At 41.7% G+C, this 22,343-nt stretch overlaps 1 protein-coding gene and 1 pseudogene across 2 annotated transcripts in view; one reads left to right on the top strand and one right to left on the bottom strand.

Annotated features, from left to right (window-relative positions):
* Positions 1-22,343, bottom strand: part of Ash1l (ASH1 like histone lysine methyltransferase) — a 176,026-nt gene that overhangs the window by 130,802 nt on the left and 22,881 nt on the right. For both annotated transcript variants that reach the window (XM_008854069.3, XM_008854077.3), the window contains exon 3: positions 488-5,042. In XM_008854069.3, coding sequence (XP_008852291.1) covers positions 488-5,042 — 4,555 coding nt within the window. The remainder of the gene's footprint in view (positions 1-487; positions 5,043-22,343) is intronic.
* Positions 5,859-19,278, top strand: LOC103752020 (annotated as a pseudogene).

The following is a 22,343-nucleotide window of genomic DNA, read 5'->3' as shown; positions in this document are numbered from 1 at the left end:
AAAAAATACAAAGATATTCCTCTTACTTCTTACATCTATATTTTATTTATATGTGTATGAGTATATTGCCTGCATGTATGTAAGTGCACCCATGTTGTGCAATGCCAGCAGAGGTCAGAAGAGTGTAGGATCCCCTGGAACTGGAGTTAGAGATGGTTGTTAGCCACTACATGGATGGTAGGAACTGAACCTGGGTCCTCTGCAAGAGCAGCCTATGCTCTTAACTGCTGAGCCATCTGTCCAACCCCACTTCTTACATCTAAAACAAAAACTTTTAAGATTTCAAAATTCATTTATAAAAACAAAAATTTAAAAGGGGTAAACTTAAGTCAGGTATAATAGTGCATGCCTTTAATCCAGCTGGGGCTACAGGGAGACCCTGTCTCAAAAGAACAAACAAAACAAAAAGGTGAACTGATTTAAAAGGTCAGCTACAGGAATCCAGCAACTTGTGGGGAAATAAGAGACAACAAGGTAACCCTCTTACCTGCCAAAGTCTGTATTGCTCTTTCACTGGAAGGGAGTGGTTCCTTTCTGTGTGGCCGATTAAGTGCAGTATCTTGTGCAGAAAAGAGTCCAGGACTGTCAGTTAATTTCTTCCGGCAACTGGAGTTAGGGTTTGAAACTCTGCAGCTGCCTATTGCACTTGTGAAAAGGTTCATATGTTCATCACTGCTGGCAGGCTCAGAGTTGGGAGTGAATCCTCCAAGGGATAAACTTGGAGAACTTTCTGAGCAGTCAATTTGTAAAGGTGTTTGCAATCCCAAGGCTAATGAACTTGATTCTGAAGGCTCTCGATGGGCCCACTGCTCTTCTCTGTTTATTAAACTCTTTGAAGGAGAGAGATGAGGGCAGGACATGTGACACCTGTGCTTTTCTTTATGCTTATATCGCTCTCCAACAGTATCTTTTCCAAATCGATAACGTTTCAAAGACTCCAAGACAGATCTGGAAGGGCCAGTGTCCATGGAAACCTGGGGCTGTTCAGAACGGTGTTCTCTATGTTTGTGACGGTGTCTGTGTTTGTGCTCCACCATCCAACCATAAGCCATCTCAGGAGGCACACTGGGGTAGGTACTCATGGAAAGGAGAGGAGTCCTGCTGGTTGTAAGAAAGGCCTCCTGTCTAAGCAGCTTATGCTTTTTCTTATGGTATTTCGTAGGATTAAGAAGTAAATGACCAGCATGCATATAGGAAGGAGGTGGCAGTGGAGTGGTGAATGAAGGAGAAGGAGGAGGTGGATAAAGAGTAGGAGGGTACCTTCCATAATAACCTAATCCTATGGGAGCAGCTGTAAGGGGTGAAGGAGAATAAGGCATGCCATAAGAGGGATAGAATCCAGTACTAGAAAGAGGAAAACTAAGACTGTGCATAAAAGGCATTTCAGCCATTGTCTCTCTCATTTTAGGGGGCCTCCCTCTTTTCTTTTTTAAGTCAGGTTTTCGAATGTAGTGCAAAGGGTCTAAGGGAAAAGAAGGGTGTGTATAGAAACTATTAAAGTTTATTCTAAAAATAGTTGGCAGGAGGTCTCGGGGAATAAAATGATGACTTCGATGGGTAATCCGAATTTCACTTAGACGACTTATTAGTTCCTCTAGTTCTGCAATAAAGTCTGGATCCTGCCTATTTCGAAGTTGTGGATATTTCTTTTTCCGTTTTCGTTTTTGTCTTTTCATCTTGTCATAACTGAGGTAATCATGACTCCTGCGCTTACATTTGTGTTTATGTTTTTCTTTAAGACTGTTTAGGACTGTAGAGGTTTCAGGGGCAATCAGAGAAACATGTTCAAAAGAATGCCTCCTCTTTTTTTGTCCACAAAATTTCTCTGCCCTGTCTGATGTGCTGTTATTGTCTGTTCCAATGCCACTATCACTGGGAATGGTCTCATCACTATGAGACTCACTAATTGGGGAAGGAGTAGCTTCTTTCAGGGAAGTCAATTCACTCAAGTGTGAAGGAGAATTTGGCAACAAAGTAGGAGGAGATAATCGCCTCCTCCCCTTTGATGCTTTCTTCATTGCAAGAGTCTGAATCATACTGCCCTGTCTGGAGTGCAAATGCAAATATGGCACTGGACTAGGTTCAATAAAACCTGCATCACTACTTACAGGGCTCTGACCTCCACTAGTCCCAGAAGACTGAGAGCAAATAGGTGATGGAAGAATCTCAGAACTACTAGCAGATGAGGGCAGTAAAGGGGGAAGGATCTGTCCTAATGCTGACCCAGCTGCCTGCTGAGCTGTTTGCTCAAGAACAGCAAGGCTGGTAGGGCTACCAGACAGAATGCCATTTAAGACAGTTTTTGGTTTTCGACCCCTTCTTTTTCCTATATAAATGGTTCCTTTCTTGCTGACATTTATTTGTTGGCCCAATTTAGAACCAAATGTAGCAGCAAGACTTGACACTGTATTATGAAGTTTGGATTGCACTTTCCCTTTATTACTTGATTCTACAGAACTTGAAAGAATCTGATTCAACAGCTTCTTTCTCTTTAAAGTCTTCATTTTATTTATTTTGCGGATAATTGTCTTCATCAATTGTCCATTGTTTCTCTTGGTAATTTTTTTATCTGGTTCCATTTCAAGGTCACTCATATTACAGACACTCTGCCTATGACTGTCATCTAAGTCATCTGTATCCTGAAGTTGATCTTCACTCTCAAAGAAATCACTGCTACTTCTATGGTGTTCACTTTCAGACTCCAACTTGCTTGGACTTTCAGTGGCAACAAATGGAGCTACTGATAATACAGGTGGCTTCATCTTCATTGGAGACCTCATCTGTCTCTTAGGCCTACCTCTCTTTTTTGGAAAAGGAGATACAGACAAACTTTGTTTGAAGGAAGGAATTTCAATTTCTGGCTGCAAAATTGGGGGTTCTTGTTCTTCCTTAGACTGCAAAGAAAAAACTTTAGAGGCAGGTATTTTTAAAGTCCGTTTAGGTGGACCTTCTAGCTGAGGCATTTCCTGGGCTTTAGGTCTTCCTCTTTTGGGCTTATAAATATCTGACAAAAGGTCACTAGTGACACACATACTGGAGGACAGTTTGTGAGCAACAAAAGACTTATGAGATGGTTTTTCAGTGTCAGTTAGGAGAGCAAGAGATGGAGCTGTAGACTTACTCAGCTTTGGCAATCGACGTTTAAGGAACTCATGATCAACAAAAGATGCTCCTCCAATGTTTTTCATAAACTTAGCTGGCTCAGAACTATTTGATAGTGAGCTACATGAAACATTTTTAAAAAGCTCTGATCTTTCTAATTCTAGTCCTTTTGGAGACCGGCATGTGCTTCTTGCCACCACTTTAGTCCACCGAGGTTTTCTTCCCTTTCTTTTTTTTAATGGTTTGGACTGGAAACTAGTACTTAGGCCTTCAGCAACTTGGCAGTGTTTATCAGATGCAGTTACTGCACCAAGTTTTAGAAAAGGTTTGTTACTAAATAAACTAGTGAAATTAACAACTGAAGGAGTAATTGTATGAATACCAGATTCAGAAGCCAAGCTTGGCTTTTTTCCCAAGGAGGAATTTATTCTAGGAATATCTAGATGTGTAGTTTTTGAATCATTTAGCTCTTTATCAATTCCTTTACATTCAATACTCATGCTATGACTCAATGACCTATGACCAACATTTAAGTGGGTATTTTCAGAAGTAAACTGGTTCTTTCCAACAGATTCAGCAATTTCTTCCATTTGTTCTGTTGCAGAATTTAAAAGTAATGGATTTGAAGTCAACTGTGAAGTTGTTTCAGGGGGACTTCTGGTTAAAGGATTAATAGATACAGTAGGTGATGGAGAAGGAAGATTGCTTTCTCCTACTGCACTAAAAGGAGACTTAGCTGTACATGGATCAGAAACACCTCCCATTTGAAAGTCTGGAGAAGTGCAATATACAGGAGGTTGCTTTTCATGTTTTGAGGTTTCAAAGGCTCCCCTTTCACTGGATGAGAAACTGTCTTGCTGAATGCTTGTTCCTTCATTAAATATCTCTTTCTCCAAATTAGTAATTTCTTTTCGGACTGAAAATTTTTCCAATATGCTTTCTTTACTATGTCGCATAACATTCTTCTCAAACGTTTTGCTGATAGCACTGTCTTTCAGAGATTCAGAAAGTTCTTGACTTTCATGATTATTAATGTTTGTACTACAAGAAGCCTTAAGTGGTTCCTGAATGGTGAGCAGTGCTTCAGATTTAAGGTTTATGGCATCTTTATTGACTAGTCCTGCCATAGAACAACTCACTAGTTTCTTTCCAATGTCCTTATTAACCAATCCCACAGCTGAACTTGTTATAATCTTCTTAGTACAGTCCTTGGCCACTAGCCCAACAGTAGAACTCAATTTCTTTCCCAGCTCCTTATTAACCAGTCCAACTACAGTGCCAAGTCCTAATTTCTTGCCCGATTCTTTATTCATTAAACCTGGAACAATACCAATTCCTAGCTTCTTTCCTGAATCTTTGCTCAGCAGTCCTACTGTAGTGATAGTCCCTGGCTTTTTGCCTAAGTCTTTATTAATGAATACCGCTGTAGTGCCAGTTCCCAATTTTTTCACAGAGTCTTTATTGATCAGTCCTACTGCTGCATTGAAGATGGCCTTTTTCCCTGGATCTTTAGTTACCAATCCAACTGCTGTGCTAAGAGCTGGCTTTTTAATTAAGTCCTTATGTATTATTCCAGCTACAGAGCCAACACCTGGTTTCCTGATCAAGTCCTTGCTTACCAATCCTGCTGTAGTGCCAGTTCCCAACTTCTTCGGTTTTGTCTTGGAAGACTTGGAAGGAGGACAAGTAGCAATGAGCTGTGCCAACTTTTCTGTTACACTTGTTCCTCCATTAAGTAATGTTCTGTCCTTTATATCATGATCCCGACTACTAACAAGAGATGGTGTTGCATTAATATAATCGACCATTTCTGGGTGTACTGGAGAAAGCTTTTTAGACAAAGGATTATTTTCTCCCTGTGAATGAAGATGGATGCTTTCTTCAGATTGGCATTCAATGACTGCAGCATCACTTGCTTTCTTGTACAACTTTGAAGGGTCCTAAAATTTGAACAAGAAAAAGGTCTCAGAGAAAGTAAACCTCATTTTAATTTAGCACTACAACCCAACAAACTGATTAAACATAAGATATAAGTAGGCAGCAAAACTTTTCTTAAAATTTTATTTATTTTTATTTTATGTGTATGAATATTTTGTCTGTATGTATATAAATACACAATGTGCAAGCAATGCCCACAGAGGCCAGAAGAGGGAGTCAGATCCTGTGGAACTGAAGTTACTAAAAGTTATCTACTTTGTGGGAGGTGAAAACTGAACCTGAGTCCTCTGCAAAAGAACAAGTGCTCTTAACCACTGAGCCATCGCTAGCAAAACTTTTATTTTAATTTATGCATAGGCATGTGGTTATGTGTGTATGTGATGTGTTCAGGTGCCCAGAAAGGCCAGAAGATTCCCTGACGTAGGCTGAAGCTGGGATAGGAATTCCAGTCCTCATGATTGAGCACCAAGTGTTCTTAATGCTGAGCCATCTCTCCAGTCCCTTGAATTTTTGATTTTCTTGTCTGTACCTCATGAGTGCCAGGGTTACAGGCATGCATGGCCATACCCAGTTTATGTGGTTATGAGAATTAAACCCCAGGCTTTATGTATACTTAGGAAAGCAGTCTACCAATTGACTCACATCCCTAGTCCCATCCACCATATGAACCATCAAAGATCTATTCCAAGATACAATGGCAAAATTGTGTACAAGGTTACAAAATGCATCACTAGTTTTATGTTAAATATTTTTAATTACATTATTCACTGAGCACGTGCATACATGCTCCGGTACACATGTGTATGTCAGAGGACAAGATGGGTGATTCTGTTCTCCCCATTTACAATGTGAATCTTAGAGATCAAACTCAGGTTGACAAGCTTGACAATGGCAAGTACCTTTACAAACTGAGTGGTCTTATTGGCCCTGCAACATTAATCTTAATAGCAAAGCACTGAAATAATCCAAATGATTATGTACAAGGGACTGACTGAATAAAGCAAGATATGGTATATAATAAACACTAAGAAACTGACCAAAAAAAAGAAATTAACATATAATTTCCAGGACTTATTGTTTAGGGATGGAAAGATAGCTCAGCAGTTAAGAGCATATACTGCTCTTCAGGAGGACCTGAGTTCAATTCCCAGTCAACCATATCAGGCAGCCCACAACTGCTTGTAACACCATTCCTGAGGTTCAGAACCCTCTGGCTTCCACAGGCACCTGCATACATGTCCACATACCCACACACATGTGCACACGCCCACTCAGGTGGCAGAGGCAGAGCAGAGGGAGGCAGATCTCTGCAAGATCAAGGACACCCTGGTCTACAACATTATAATAGGGGAAAGCTAGATCTCTTCTATTGTGCTTTGCTGCCTCTGTTAAAAATGTGCCAAGAAGATTTAAACTACCATAATTAGTTTTATCAAGCTCATCCTCTGTTTTTGCTTTCATTTTGTAGTAAGAACTTCTCTAATCAGTGCTATATTTGGTTGGTTGCATAGTTCATGTTCCTTTAGAGTAGAAAAGGTAAAGGATATCTGCTTGAATCCTAATTAGTTTTCATGGTGTACATAATGAGGTATGGGGACTGTGAATGTTTCTCATTTCATTGTTGTTCTTGCTAATGGGAAAAGTCATTATTGAGTCAAATTGTTAGAAAGCATAACTTCTTTGGCACTAGAGAATTAACCATAAATACCACTGCACTTTGACTTAATAATTCGCATGCTGGTTTTTATCATTGTCTGTAATCACATCTCTTATTTCATTTTAATGACTTGTAAATCACTCCAGAGATACTCAGATACGGACTACTTACTTAGTAAGTACACATTACTAATTAATTCTGAGATACACATGGCATTGAATGAAGACTTCTGAGGGAGACACCAGAATTAAATGCCTACATGATAATAAAACTTTTTTTTATTGTGTGTATATAGTGAATTATATGTGTAGGTATGGGTGCCACAGCTTATGTGTGGTGATCAGAAGACAATTTTGTGGAGTCGGTTCTCTCCTTCAACTTTTATGTGGGTCCTGGGGATCAAACTTGGGTAGTGAGGCTTGTACAGCAAGTGCTTTACCTGCTGAGCCAGCTTGCTAAGGAGGACATAATAGAATAGGTGATATATAGAATATATGATGAAACAGAAGTCGTTTCTTATCTGGTTTCACTTTGTGCGTCAAAACATCGAGTACATAGTTCTAAATTATACTTCTTTCAAGCTGAGCATGGTGGCACACACCTTTAATCCTATCACTCAGGAGGTAGAGGCAGATGAATCTCTGAGTTTGAGGCCAACCTGGTCTACACAGCAATTTCCAAGTTAGCTGGGGCTACAGGGAGACCTTACCTTAAAAAAAATTTTTTTAATTGAAGATAAAATGAAAATAAAAAAAGAATTAGGGTGAAATGGCTTGGCAGGTAAAGGCACTTACTGCCTGATAACCTGAGTTTGATCTTTGGGACCCACTTGGTGGAAGGAGAGAACTCACTCCCAGAGGGTTGACTCCTAATCATATTATACCCAGACCCACACCCACACAAATAAATGTAATTTTTTTTAAATCCAGGATTAGGTAGATTCCTTGGCAAGAGCAACACTGCAAAATAAAAAAGGCCTAAACTTCCTAACAGCAAAGAAGGGAGGACTTTGCAACTTCTTGGACAAAGATTATTACTTTTATATACACCAATCTGGCCTGGTGAGAGATACCAACATGAAAGCTAGCTGACTGTGCTTCAAGCATCAGACAACAGGGGAAAAAATAATCAGAAAATGGGCATCAGAGTCATAGGGAAGATGGTTTCAGAATCCTTCATAAGACTTACTGGCTTGTACTTATGGTTACTTCTTTAATAACCATTTTGATTTTTTGGGGGGGGGCGGTCTTTTTGAGACAGGGTCTCCCTGTAGCCCCAGCTGTCCTGGAACTCACTATGAAGACCAGGCTGTCCTTGAACTCACAGAGATCCTCCTGCCTCTACCTCATGGGTGCTGGGACTAAAGGCATGAGCCACCACATCCGGCCATTTTTATTTTTGTATCTGTAGTTCCCTCCCTAATCTGCATGCTCATCCAATTTGTCAACATTATTATTCAACACCATCCAATTTATCTAGAATACTATTCAACACCATACTCAGAACCATGTGGATAACATCCTACTATTGCATGAATATAGATACCAGTCTTTGACCCAAGGACCAACAACTAACACTGTACAAAGAGGACAGGCACCCTAGGCATGCTCCCACTCATAACATTCTAGTCTAGCAAGGAACAGCTAGATCCAAAGTCAATGCCTCAATTCCTTGGGACCCATCTCCCTCTACTTCCTGTCCTAAAAAGTAGTTTTATGTGTGTGTCTGCATACACACAAAAGGCTGATAATGATAGATCAGGGACCAGCTACTTTGAGACGCAACTACCTGAAGATACAAACAGTGGGGCCGGAGAGATGGCTCAGCAGTTAAGAACACTGGTTGTTCTTGCAGAAGACCCGGGTTTGAATCCCAGCACCCACATAGCAGCTAACAACTATCCAGAACTCCAGTTCCAGGGGATCTGATGGCCTCTTCTGTCCTCCGCGGGCACTGCATGATACAGGTGCACTTACCTACATGCAGGCAATACACTCATACACATAAAATAAAAATAATAAATAAAATATTTTTTAAAAGACACAAGCAGTGTGGGAGAGATCCAACTATGCGACCCTGATCCTATTCTTCTGGTGATACTGCAACAGTGTACTCTTTGATCTTTGCCACTTCAAGCAAGTATCCCTGTGCTGCCTAGGACCAAGGTAACTTTGAATTATGGCCCCACTTCTAAACACCACCTTCCTGCTTTGTGTCTCCTAACACATAGGGTAGGCCAGGCTACATCACCTAGTGTAGAACTTACCGGTTGACCCTAAAAACTTGTAAGAGTAAGAACTCCCCTTTGTCCTCTGGAACTGAAGGCTCTCTCCCTTCAAGAGTCTATCATGCTGCCTATGATGTGGTACTGTAACTCTCCTCATGTTCTCCCACTAAGGGCCTCATCATAGCTAGCTATCACTGTAACTCTGAAACTCTCCTAATATAGCTCGTTTTGAAGAATAACTTCACGTCTGTTTGCTCTACTTCTTTATTAATTTATCTAACATACATGATTCCATACTAGAGGTTATTCTGAGTAAACAATAGCCCTTTATTTTATCTCCAATAGTTTAAGACAGATCATGGCTGTCTCTTTGTTTTGTATACGCTATGGAAGGATAAAAAATACTTTAGCAAAATGGTACGATCTAGGCGAATTTGCATAATTGCCTTGAAGGACCTGGACACTGTTACTATTATGAGGTATTATATATATATCTAAGTACTTTAACAAATAACAGTTTATTAAAAAAAAAAAAAAACTCAATTCCTTAGTCCTAACTAGAGAATTCAAATTTTCTAGTTATAAAAGATGGGAATAGTCCCTCATCTTACCTAGACCAAGTGTTATCTCTGAATGCATTCATTCTTACAGTCTGTGGAAAGCTGTACAGTTTGTGAAAAGGTCCAGAATGTAAATCCACATTATTCAACTACCTTTTATTTCTATGTTTTTGGCATATGCTATTTAAGCAAAAAGACTTGACCATGTCAAGGTGCCTCTTTCATACTGCTGGATGCAAGAATTGCATCAGAATTGTGTTTCCTTACCCAGTTTACTACAAGACATTCTCTTTACTATATCATTCACCAGTAATTCTTTTTCTTTTTTTGATCTTTTTGAGACAGGGTCTCCCTGTAGCCCCAGCTGTCCTGGATCTCACTATGTAGACCAGGCTGGCCTTGAACTCACAGAGATCTATGTGCATGCCTCTACTTCCCAAGTGCTTGGATTAATGGCATGCGCCAATGCCTGGCTGGAAAATAAGCTCTTAAGAATACAAACATCTAAGTCTGGAAAGATAGCTCAGTGGGTTAAAAGCACTAGCTGCTCCTCCAGAGGACATGTGTTCAGTTCCCAGTACTCACATGGTGGCTAACAACTGTCCATAACTCCAGTTCCAGGGGATCTGATACTCCTTTTCTGACCTCCATGGGTACTGCATAGCATGGGCATACATGCAGACAAAACATTTGTATACACAAAATAAAAATTCATTAATTTTAGGGGCTGGAGAGATGGCTCCACGGTTAGGAGCACTGACTGCTCTTTCAAAGGACCTGGGTTCAATTCCCAGCACCCACATGGCAGCTAACAACTGTCCATGACTCCAGTTCCATGAGAATTCAACATTCTCTTCTGACCTCCACAGGCATTACATAACACGGGAGCACTTATATACATGTAGACAACACACTTACACACATATAAAAAAATTAGTTAATTTTAAAAAATACAAACAGCTGAATGAAAAAAGGAAAGTGATGTAAAATACAAAAGAGGGAGCTAAAGAGATGGCTCAGTGTTTAAGAACTGGTACTGGGCGAGGCGTGGTGGCGTACGCCATTAATCCCAGCACTTGGGAGGAAGAGGCATGCACATAGATCTCTGTGAGTTCAAGGCCAGTCTGGTCTACATAGTGAGTTCCAGGACAGCTGGGGCTACAGGGAGACCCTGTCTCAAAAAGATCCAAAAAAAAACAACTGGTACTGATGGTTGGGTTCCCAGCATATATGTACAGAGGCTCCATGTGAAATTCAATGCCTCTGGCTGCTTCACAAACCTGAACGCACATGTACATATCCAACACAGTCACACAACATACAAATATATTAAAAATAATAAAATAAGGGCTGGAGAGATGGCTCAGCAGTTAAGAGCACTGACTGCTCTTGCAGAGAATTGAGGTTCAGTTCCCAACACCCACCTGACAACTAACAACAGTCTATAACTCCAGTTCCAGGGGATTCGATGTCCTCTTCTGACCTCCATGGCACTGCATGACACAGATGTACTTGCACACATGCAGACAAAACACTCACACACATGAAATTTAAAAAAAAGCCAGGCGTGGTGGCGCACACCTGTAGTCCCAGCACTAGGGAGGCAGAGGCAGGCGGATCTCTGTGAGTTCAAGGCCAGCCTGGTGAGTTCCAGGACATAGTGAGTTCCAGGACAGCTGGGGCTCTGCTTCAAAAAGACCAAAACAATAATAATAATAATAATAATAATAATAATAATAATAATAAAGTCTGAAGCCGGGAGTGGTGGCATTGCCTTTAATCACAGCACTCAGGAAGTAGAGGTAGGCAGATCTCTGAGTTCAAGGCTAACCTGGTCTACATAGCAAGCTCCAGGCCAGCTGAGGCTACAGGGAGACCCTATTTCAAGAAGACAACCCCCAAAATTTGGGGCGGCTTTGTGGTACACACATAGCACACATACATTCATGCAGTCACTCATTCACATAAAATTAAAATAAGTAAATCTTTAAAAAAAGAAGTTGGGAACAGTGGTACACGCCTTTAATCCCAGCACTAGAAAGGCAGTGGCAGCCTGGTCAAGAGAGTTCTAGGTCAGTTGGGGAGACCTTATTTCAAAACAATGACAAAATGTAAATCAAATAAAAATTTCTGTGGGAAGTCTCACCAGTAGAATGGATCAAGGAGAGGACAGAAGATTAGAGCTTGAAGACAAGAAATGGAACACTCCCACAAGAACAAAGATAAAAAATACCAATGGTAATTCAAAGATATGTGACACTTGAAAAGACTAAATCCATAGATAACAGGCATAGGCAGTGAATGTAGTTCTAAAGCCATAGAAAACAATTTTTAAGGAATCATTAACAGAAAAATTCCCAGAGTTAGGAATAGAGATGCCAATCCAAATACAAAAGGCATTTAGAAAAACAAATACAAGACCAAAAAGAACTTCACCTCATCATATTATAACACTATACAGAACAAAGAAAGTAACAGGATAGAAACACGAAGTCATATACAAAGGGAGGCACATCAGCATTGAAGAGCAGATTATATGCCTGAAACTTTAAAAGCCAGGAAGGCCTAGACAGATGTATTTCAAATCCTGAAAAACAAGTGCCAGTCCAAACTTACTATATTCAGCAAAACTATTTGTGATAACTGAAAGAAAAAAATTAAAACTTTCCAAGATTAAAAAATAGGCTACAGAAATTTATGCTCACTAAGGTAGTTCTACAGAAAATACCTAAACCAGTCTTTCAGACCGAAAAGAAAACCAAATCCATTTACAAGACCACAGAAGACCACAGGAAAGAATGAACCATTCTAGAATAGTTACGCAAAAGGGGAAGAAAACAAACAAAAAAGAACTACAAAATCAAGAAAATGGCAGGAATCAACAAACACCTTACAATAATAACTGAGAATATTAAAAGATTCAATACCCCAATCAAAAGACACAGAATATGGGCTGGAGAGATGGGTCAGCAGTTAAGAACACCGCTCTTGTAGAGGACCTGGGTTTGGTTCCCAGCACCCACATGGCGGCTAGGAATCATTCATAACTCTAGTTCCAGGGGATCTGACACTCTCTTTTGACCTCTGCAGGCACTGCATGACATGGGTGCAGCCAATACACTCATATACATAAAATAAAAACAATCAGTAAAAAAAAATTTTTTAATTAAAAACACAGGCTAATAAATTGGTCTAAAAAGTAGGACCTATTTTACTGCCTCTAGAAAAAACTCATCTCACCAGAGAAACAACAGAAACTGCCTTAGGGTGAATGACTGGAAAATGTGTCCCAAACAAATAGTCTGTGCTGCATAGCTTTAGTGTCACCTTGGCACACCTGGGTTGAAGGAGCCTCAATTGGGGAACTGCCTCTGTGGCCTATGGCCATGTCTATGGGGTATATTCTTGATTGTTGTGTGATGTGGGAGGGCCCAGCCCATTGTGGGTGGTGTCACCCCTGGGCAGGTGGACCTGTGTTGTATAAGAAAGCAGGCTGAGCAGGGGCCAAGAGAGCAAGCCAGTAAGCAGCATTCCTCCATGGCCTGTGCTCCAGCTCCCATCTCCAGGTTCCTGCCCTGAGTTTCTACCTTGGGCTCCCTGATGAACTGTGACCCGGGAGATGTAAGCTAAATAAACCCTTTCCTCCCCAAGTTGGTATTGGTCAGAGTATTTTGTCACAGCAATGAAGAAACAAACTAGGACACAGTCCTAGAAAACAAGCAGGAGTTACTGGTCTAACATCTAACAAAATAGGACTTCAAACCAAAACTAGCAAGAAGAGATAAAAATGGTCAGTCACATCAGAGGGCTGAAGAGACGGCTCTGCAGTTAAGAACACATGCTGCTCTTACAGAGGACCTGGATTAAGTTCCCAGCACTGGCATGGTAGCTCACAATTGTTAACTGCAGTTTCGGGGGATAGAACATACGATGCACTTATATACATGCAGGCAAAACATTCATACACATAAAATAAAAATAAAATAAAAATTTTAAAGGTCTTTAGAACCGAACAGAGAGTTCTCAAAAGATGAAATAAAAATGGTTAACTCTTTTTGGGGCTGGAGAGATGGCTTAGCAGTTAAGAACACTGACTGTTCTTGCAGAAGACCTGAGTTCGAATCCCAGCACCTACATGGCAGCTAACAGCTGTTCATAACTCCAGTTCCAGGGGATTCGACAGCCTCTTCTGTTCTCCACGGTCATTGCACAACACAGGTGCACTTACCTATATGCAGACAATACACGCATACACATAAAATAAAATTTAAAAATGGTTAACTTTTTAATGTTATTATTTTTATTTTATGAGTGTCCTGCCTGCATGTGTATAAGTGCACCCCTGTCGTACAATACCCATTAAGTCAGAAGAGGGCGTCAGAGCCTCTGGAACTTCAGTTACAGATGGCTGCCAGTCACCATGTGGGCACTGGGAATCAAACCCAGGTCCTCTGCAAGAGCAAAGCAAAAACTGTTCAATATCACTAACCATCAGATAAATACTAATTAAAACAACTTTGAGATTACATCTCACCCCAGTCAGAATGGCTATCACCAATGAAAAATGAAGATGTGGGATAACGGAAGCTCTTATCCATTGTTGGTGAATAACCTGGTGCAGTCACCATGGAAGTCAGTGTGAAAGTTTCTTTTTTAAAAAACATTTTATTTTTATTTTATGTGTATGAGTGTATTGCCTACATGCATGTAAGTGCACCTGTGTCATGCTATTCCCATAAAGGTCAGAAGAGGGTGTCAGATCCCTTGGAACTGGAGTTATGAACAGTTGTGAGCCACCATATGGGTGCTGGGACTGGAACCTGGATCCTCTGCAAGAGTAGCAGTGCTCTAAACCTCATAGCCATCTCTCCAGTCCAGAGTATGGAAGTTTTCTTTAAAAGATCTAAAATAGCCGGATATGGTGGCATACGCCTTTAATCCCAGCACTCTGGGAGGCAGAGGCAGGCTGATCTCTATGAGTTCAAGGCCAGCCTGGACTACATAGTGAGTTCCAGGATAGCTGGGGCTACAGGGAGACCTTGTCTCAAAAAGACCAAGAAAAAAAAAAAAAATTCTAAAATAGCCAGGCATGGTGGCACACACTTTTAATCCCAGCACTTGGGAGGTAGAGGTAGGCAGATCTATGTGAGTTCAAGGTCAGCCTGATCTACTTAGTGAGTTCTAGGCCAGCTGGGAATGCAGGAAGACCCTATCACAAAAAGACAAAATAGATAAATAAATAGATAATAAATAAATAAATCTAAAATAGAACTATCTTAAGATCCAGCTATATGATTTAAATACCGAAAGGACTCCATATCAGACCACATACATACCTGTGCATCCATGTTCACTGCTGCTTTATTGGCAATAGCCAGGAAATTAAATCGTTTAGATGCCAATCAACTAATGAATGGATTATGAAAATGGATGTATATACAATGTATGTATGTATACACACAATGCAATTTTATTCAGCTGGAAAGAAAAATAAAATTTACAGGAAAATAGATTGAACAGGGCTGGAAAACATTAATACTGAGATCCATATGTGAATCCTAGCTTCAAATTTTTCTATTTTAACAGGGCTGGAAAACATTAATACTAAGACCCAAATGTGAATCCTAGCTTCAAATTTTTATATTTTTGTGTTTAATTTTGAGTGTCTATAGTGGTCAAGAAGCTAGAGAGGGCCTATGATGAGAAGATGAGGAGAAAGGGGTGGGTAGTGATATGAATGTGGGAGAGGGGAATTAAAGGCTTGAACAGGGATGGGAGGGAATGGAAAGGAAATGGGGAGAGGAAGGAATAGGGGAAGTGGGTTACCCAAAACTAAGGATTTATTAAAAATTCTTATGGATTCCCCTCCCATAAGTTGGAGCTGTGGTCTCTTTCCATGAGCCTGAAGGCACCGTACTCCTGGACCACAAGCCATGGTTCCACATTCCTCCAGAGGTTGGCTGATGGTGGAGGAGATTAGAGGATGGAGGACTTCCTAACGTTGGATAGCAGTTTCGGCCTTTGAGTGGCTTGTATTCCCTACAACACTCTCCCACGAAGACCCAGGGTGTGCATGGCAGTGGCTTTGCCTCTATATTGGACATATGCTGGGGCGGGGGGGGGGGTGGCAGAAGAGGTTTCTGTTATTTGCAGCTTCTAGTCTTGGGAGAACTCTCAAGAATGGACTTCCCATCTCCTTTGATAACCAGCTATGGTCTTGACACCACACATAGTCCTGGGCAACCAGGCCTTGACATTGGACCTTTCCCATTCTCAGGCATCAAGAAGCTTTCCATCATTTTTCTATTATTCTACAGCCCCAATACCTTCACCTGTGCCCTAGAGAAAAAGTAAAACACCTAAGCTTACATTAAACTTTTAGAAATCACAGTCTGAGAAGTTAAAAATAAAAAGTAAAATAAGAAATTCTTATAGAAACTCAATACTTCATAAGCTAATTAAAATATATAACTTTGGGGCTGGAGAGATGACTCAGCAGTTAAGAATGTTGACTGTTCTTGCAGAAGACTCTGGTGCGAATCCCAGCACCCACATGGCAGCTAACAGCTGTCCATAACTCCATTTACATAAATGCAGGCAATACATGCATACACATAAAATAAAAATAATAAAATTAAAATATATATATATATATATCTTTTTAAAAATAAGTTTGAATACAGGTTACCTTAATGGGTAGACAATGCTTCCTCTAAAAGACATGGGATATTAAATAAAAGACTTAGTGCCAGGTGTGAAATACCCTATTTATTGGTCAGGGAGGTCCCAGAGGCCCCCAAAACTACACGGGCTATTGCCCCAACTAGATAGTAAGATCCTATTGCTGAAGACAGCATACACTTTGACTGCAGGACATAGAGGAAGGTCAAGATGGAATTGACCTGAAAACTTCTTTCCTGATGGCTAAAGTTCTTAGTGCCAAAAGGTGCTACGTAGGCCACTGGAGGGAAAAAGTTATCAGTAACCAGTAGTGGATCTTACACACTACAATACAGACCTGCCACGCAAGATATGCCCATGGTGGCATGACTATTATGGGGATAACTATTTTGTGATTGGAATTTAGGCCTATTCCACAGGGGGGAATTCATGCCTAGTCTGTAACACTGGTTAAACTTCCACAGCTGGAAGGTCATGGGCCTGAGGGGAAAACCTACTATAGTTGTTTTGCTCAACAGACAAGTGGTCAAACTGCCTTCTAAATATTTATGTTTACACCTACAGCTTCTTTTTTGTTCATTTTCTTTTTGTTTTTTGAAACACAGTCACCCTGTAGCAACAACTGTCCTAGAACTCAGTCTCTAAGATCCACCTGCCTCTGTTCCCCTCTCCACCAATGTAGGGATTAAGGGTGTGGCCACCACACTAAGCAGAGAAGCTTCTTTTTGCAGTAGACAGCATTCACAGTAAGACTCATAGCTGGTCAAAGCACTAAGAATAAAGTGACTATAAAATGCTCCATCATAGATGAGACATCTCTATCAACACCCCAACCCCAAGGCTTGAGGAATATGACAAAAGAGGAAGCAGAAAGAAATATGAAAGAAAACTAAAAAACAGGATAGGGAGGAGAACTGTGAAATGCTATCTTTTGGACATGACATGGTCACTGCACTCATGAATTCACAATAGCTATGGGTATCTGTAGAAGATCAAAACAGTTGATGGGGGGATTCATGCAGCTCTACACTACTAGCTAAGGAGTTATTGGCAACTGATGGCTGCTGAGGGAGGAGGGAGCCATCTTCAGGGGGTGTACCTGCTAGTAGACTGACATGCAGGCAGACTGACATCCAGACTCAGTGGATTTTCGTTGTTTTTGTTGCTATATGTATCAGTGAACTGCCTGCATATGTTTAATTACACTTGTGTCCTGCCAATGCCTGAGGAGGTTAGAAGGTATCAGATCCTCTGGAACTAATTACTGATGGTGGTTAGTTATTGCCATGTGGGTGCTGGGAACCTGGGTCTTCTGCGAGAGCAGTCTCCAGCACTGACTTTTTAAAGGGTGGGATCCTGGACAGATGGCTTAGTAGTTAAGTTTGGACTGCTCTTGTAGAGGATGCAAATTTACTTTCTAGTACCTATGTCAAGCAGCTCACAAACACCTGTAACGCACTCCAAAGCGGGCTCCAAGGCCTCTGGCCTTTGAGAGCACATGCACTCATATGTCACATTATCACATGCAGATATACATACACATAATTAAATAAAATGAATCTTTTTAAAAGGATAGGGCTGGAGAGATGGCTCAAGAGTTAAGAGGACTGTCTTCTCTTACAGAGGGCCCTGGGTTCAGTTCCCAGCATCCACATGGTAGCTAAAAATTATCTGTAACTCTAGTTTCAAGGGATCTGACCCCTCTTCTGACCTCCTTGGGCACTGTATAACACAGGTGCACTTACCCATAACATACACTCATACACATAAAATAAAAATAATAATAAATTAAGAAGAAAGCAAGCTAAGTCAGGCATGGTAGCTCACTCACATCTTTAATCCCAGCACTCAGAAGGCAGAAGCAGGCAGATCTCTGTGAGATGGAGGCCAGTTTGGCCTACACAGTTCCAGGACAGCTAGGGGTCCAGGGAAACCAGACCCATTTATCATTAAAAAAAAAAAAAGAAAGAAAAAGAAAAGTTAAGAAAGAGAGGAGGAGGAGCAAGTTTACAAATGATCATGAGTAAAGGTTTATGAGGGGCATGGTGATACATGTCTCCACTGCCTATTATCATCCCAGCACCCCAGGGAGGTTAAAGCAGGAAGAACTTGCATTTGAGGCCAGTTGGTCTACACAGCAAGTCTGAGGCAAGCCTTAAATAGTGAGACCATGTCTCACAAAAACAAACAAAAAGTTATGAATAGGGGCTGGAGAGATGGCTCAGCAGTTAAGAGCACTGACTGCTCTTGCAGAGGACCAGGGTTCGATTCCCAGCACCCATATGGCAACTACCAACCATCCTTAACTCCAGTTCCAGGGGAATCCGAAGCCCCCCTCTGATCTCCAAGGCATTGCACTACACGGGTACATTCACATACATACAGGCAATGCATTCATACACATAAAATTAAAAAAAAATGGTAAAATATAATAAAAAAAGATGTCCACTAAAACAAAAAAGTTATGAACAAAAAATAAGTTATTCCGGCTGCTCCCAGTTCCCCGACCACAGAGAGGGCACCAGGTCACTGCTTCCTGAGGGGGCCTGGAAGACGGAGGAGGAGGCACTGCCTCCACTTCAGCACTTAGTGGTGGTGGGTTTGGGGCTGTGGGCAAGACATGCCTGCTCACCTGCTATACAACCAACGCCTTCTCCAAGGCCTGGAGTGCAGTTGATGGGCGCACAGTGATCCTGAACCTGAGGGACACTGACGGCCAGGAGTAATACGATGGCCTCCACACACTTTCCTACCCTCAGACAGACATCTTTGTCATCTGTTTCTCTATTGCTAGTCCACCCTCCTACAAGAACGTAAGACACAAGTGGCATCCAGAGATGTGCCAACACTGCCCCGACATGCCCATCCTCTTGGTGGGCACCAAGAAGGACCTGAGAACCCAACCTGATACCCTACAGCACCTCAAGGAGCAGGGCAAAGCGTCCGTCACACCACAGCAGGGCCAGGCAGTGGCCAAGCAGATCCATGCTGTGTGCTACCTCAAGTGCTCAGCATTGTGGCAGGACAGGGTCAAGGAGGTGCTCACAGAAGCTGTCCAGGCTGTGCTCAACCCAATGCCAAACAAGCATGGGCAGTCCTGCATCCTCTTTTGACCTTGGCAGCTTGGAGACTAACCCCCATCCCCCACCAGTTGTACCTTGGTGCCTTGTTTGCCCCCAGCTGTGTCTTAAGAGCTAATTCTGACATACCTTGCCAGGGAGCTCCCTGAATTCCTTTTTCTCCTAAAGGAGGCACACAGGGAAAGGGGCTTTGGGCCCTGCCCCATTCTGCTTGGGAGCACCAGGTATTCTATGAGCTCATCCAAGCCAAGGTTGAGCCTCCCAAGAGGCCAACCCAGTGCTACCCCTCCAGTTTCTGCTACTGACCAGTTCATCCAGCTTTCCACAAGATTGTTACTGCCTATTATGGTACCTCCTCTCAGGTTAGGGCTCTTAGCCCTCTTTAATGTCTCTCTGCCTTTTCTCTTGGAGTTGTCCCTCCAAGATGTTCTCTCCCTTCCCCAAGAGAGGAGCCGCAGAATCCGGAGAAGAAAAATGTGCCTAACCTGCCCCATGTGCCCAGGCCTTAAGCGTCCACTGAATGACTCAGGCCCCCTGTGCTCCTGGGAGCCTTTCCTACCCTCATCAGCCATCAATAAAACCTCCTGTCTCCTGAGGGGAAAAAAAAGTTATTCCCCCGGTGCTGGAGATTCAACACAGGCCCCATGTTTGCATGGCAAGCATTTTACTGATTGAGCCATCTTCTCAGGCCCTCTTTTTTTTTCAAAGGCAGCAAAACAGCCAAGATAGCCACTCAGTGGGTAAAAGTGCTTGCCTTACAAGTCTGAGTTCAATCCCCCAAACCCACATAAAAGTGGGATGTGGTGGCATGTATCTGTAACCTCAACATCCTTATGGGGATACTGGAAGTGGTGACAGAAGAATCAGCTTGAAGTTTGCAGACCAGCTGACCTAGAGTAGGAAGCATAGCAACAGAAACAAGAGACAGTGCCTGAAAAATACATGGAAGCAGAGAACTGCCTCCCCAAAAGCTGTTCCCTGACTTTCAGATAGGTGCTGTGGCACATTTCTCCTCTCTCTCTCTCTCTCTCTCTCTCTCTCTCTCTCTCTCTCTCTCACACACACACACACACACACACACACACACACACACACACACACAAACACACACACACACATACACACAGAAAATAATAAATGCACCACAACCATTCAATGAAGGATACTGTCTCAACAAATGGTGCTAAGATAATGGAATATGCACATTCTAAACAATGAAACTAGACCCTTACCATACATTTGACATACAATTTAACTTAGGATAGATCTATACATAGAAGCTAAAACCATAAAACTATCAGAAGGGAATGAAAGAGGGAAAACTTTTTTTCTATCCAGAGAGAGAGAGAGAGAGAGAGAGAGAATGGGCCCATGCATGTACCATGTATGTGTGGAGGTCAGAGGACAACTTGGAAAGAGTCAGTTCTTTCTCTCTTTCTGTCTCTCTTGTGAGTTCGGGGGATCAAATTCAGGTCTTCAGGCTTAGCAGCAGGAATCTAATTTACCTACACAGTCATCTCATCAGTTTCAGGAAAACTATCATACACAGCATTTATCACTTGTTTTTTTTTTTTTCTTTTAAAACAGGATCTCCCTGTAGCCCCAGCTGCTTTGGAATTCACTATGTAGACCAGGCTGGCCTCCAACTCCTAAGATCTGTCTCCCAAGTGCTGGGAACATATCTCAACATCATTAAAGCTATATACAACAAATCCACAGCCAACATGATTCTAAATGGAGAAAAACTGGAAGCATTCCGATTATAATCAGGAACCAGACAAGGATGTCCACTATTTCCACTCCTTTTCAATATAATGCTTGAAACTCTTGCTAGAGCAGTAAGAAAAGGAAATTAAAGGAGTACTAATTGGAAAAGAAGATGTCACTCGCTACGTAGACCAGACTGGCCTTGAACTCACAGAGATCAACTTGCTTCTGTCTCTAAAGTGCTGGGATTAAAGGCGTGCGCCATCATGCCCAGTTGAAAATTTTTTTTAAATTTTAAATTTTAAAGAGATTGAGGAAGACATCAGAAGATGAAAGGACCTCCAATGCTCATGGATTAGAGAATTAATATTGTGAAAATGACATACATAGATTCAATGCAATCCAATAAAAATCCCCTGACATACTTCACAGAATGAGAAAAAAAAATCCTGGGGCTGGAGAGATGACTCAGTGGTTAAGAACGCTGGCTGTTCTTGCAGAAGACCTGGGTTCAAATCCCAGCACCCACATGGCAACTAACTGTCCGTAACTCCAGTTCCAGGGTTCTGGGGGATCCAACAGCCTCTTCTGCCCTCCGAGGGCATTGCACAACATAGGTGCACTTACCTACATGCAGGCAATACACACATACACATAAAAATAATAGATAAAGAGGCTGGAAATATGACTCAGCGGTTAAGAACACTGGTTGTTCTTGCAGAAGACCTGGGTTCGAATCCCAGCACCCACATGGCAGCTAACAACTGTCCGTAACTCCAGTTCCAGGGGATCCGACAGCCTCTTCTGTCCTCTGTGGGCATTGCACCACATGGGTGCACTTACCTACATGCAGGCAATACACACACATACATAAAATAAAAATAATAAAATATTTTTTAAAAAAGGCATGCAGATGTCAACCTCTGCACCCCGCCCCCGACACACACGCGTGCACGGACTGATTTTTTTTTATCCTTAAAGAAAAGGGGATGGGCATGTAGCTTATTTGGTAGAGTGCTAGCTTAGAATGCACAAAGTCCTGGGTCCAAGCCCCAGTACTGCAATCCTAGACCTAAAAAGGTAAGACAGGAGAATTAGAAGATCAAGGTCATCTTCAGCTATGTAGTAAGTTTTACGCTGGCCTGGGATATGTGAAACCCTATTCCAAAACAAAGCAGAACAATTTCTCCATCAAAAAATAAAAGGTAATATAAATTTTCTTTTTTTTTTTCTTTTTTAAGACAGGGTCTCCCTGTAGCCCCAGCTGTCCTGGAACTCACTATGTAGACCAGGCTGGCCTCGAACTCACAAAGATCGACCTGCCTCTGCCTCCCGAGTGCTGGGATTAAAGGCATGTGCCACCATGCCCAGCTAGTAATATAAATTTTATA

The sequence above is a fragment of the Nannospalax galili genome, unplaced genomic scaffold (genome assembly GCF_000622305.1).
Source record: "Nannospalax galili isolate Female #2095 unplaced genomic scaffold, S.galili_v1.0 scaffold591, whole genome shotgun sequence".
NCBI classification, from domain to species: domain Eukaryota; kingdom Metazoa; phylum Chordata; class Mammalia; order Rodentia; family Spalacidae; genus Nannospalax; species Nannospalax galili.
The sequence above is the reverse complement of the archived record's forward strand: the minus strand, read 5'-3'. Positions and strand labels throughout refer to the sequence as shown.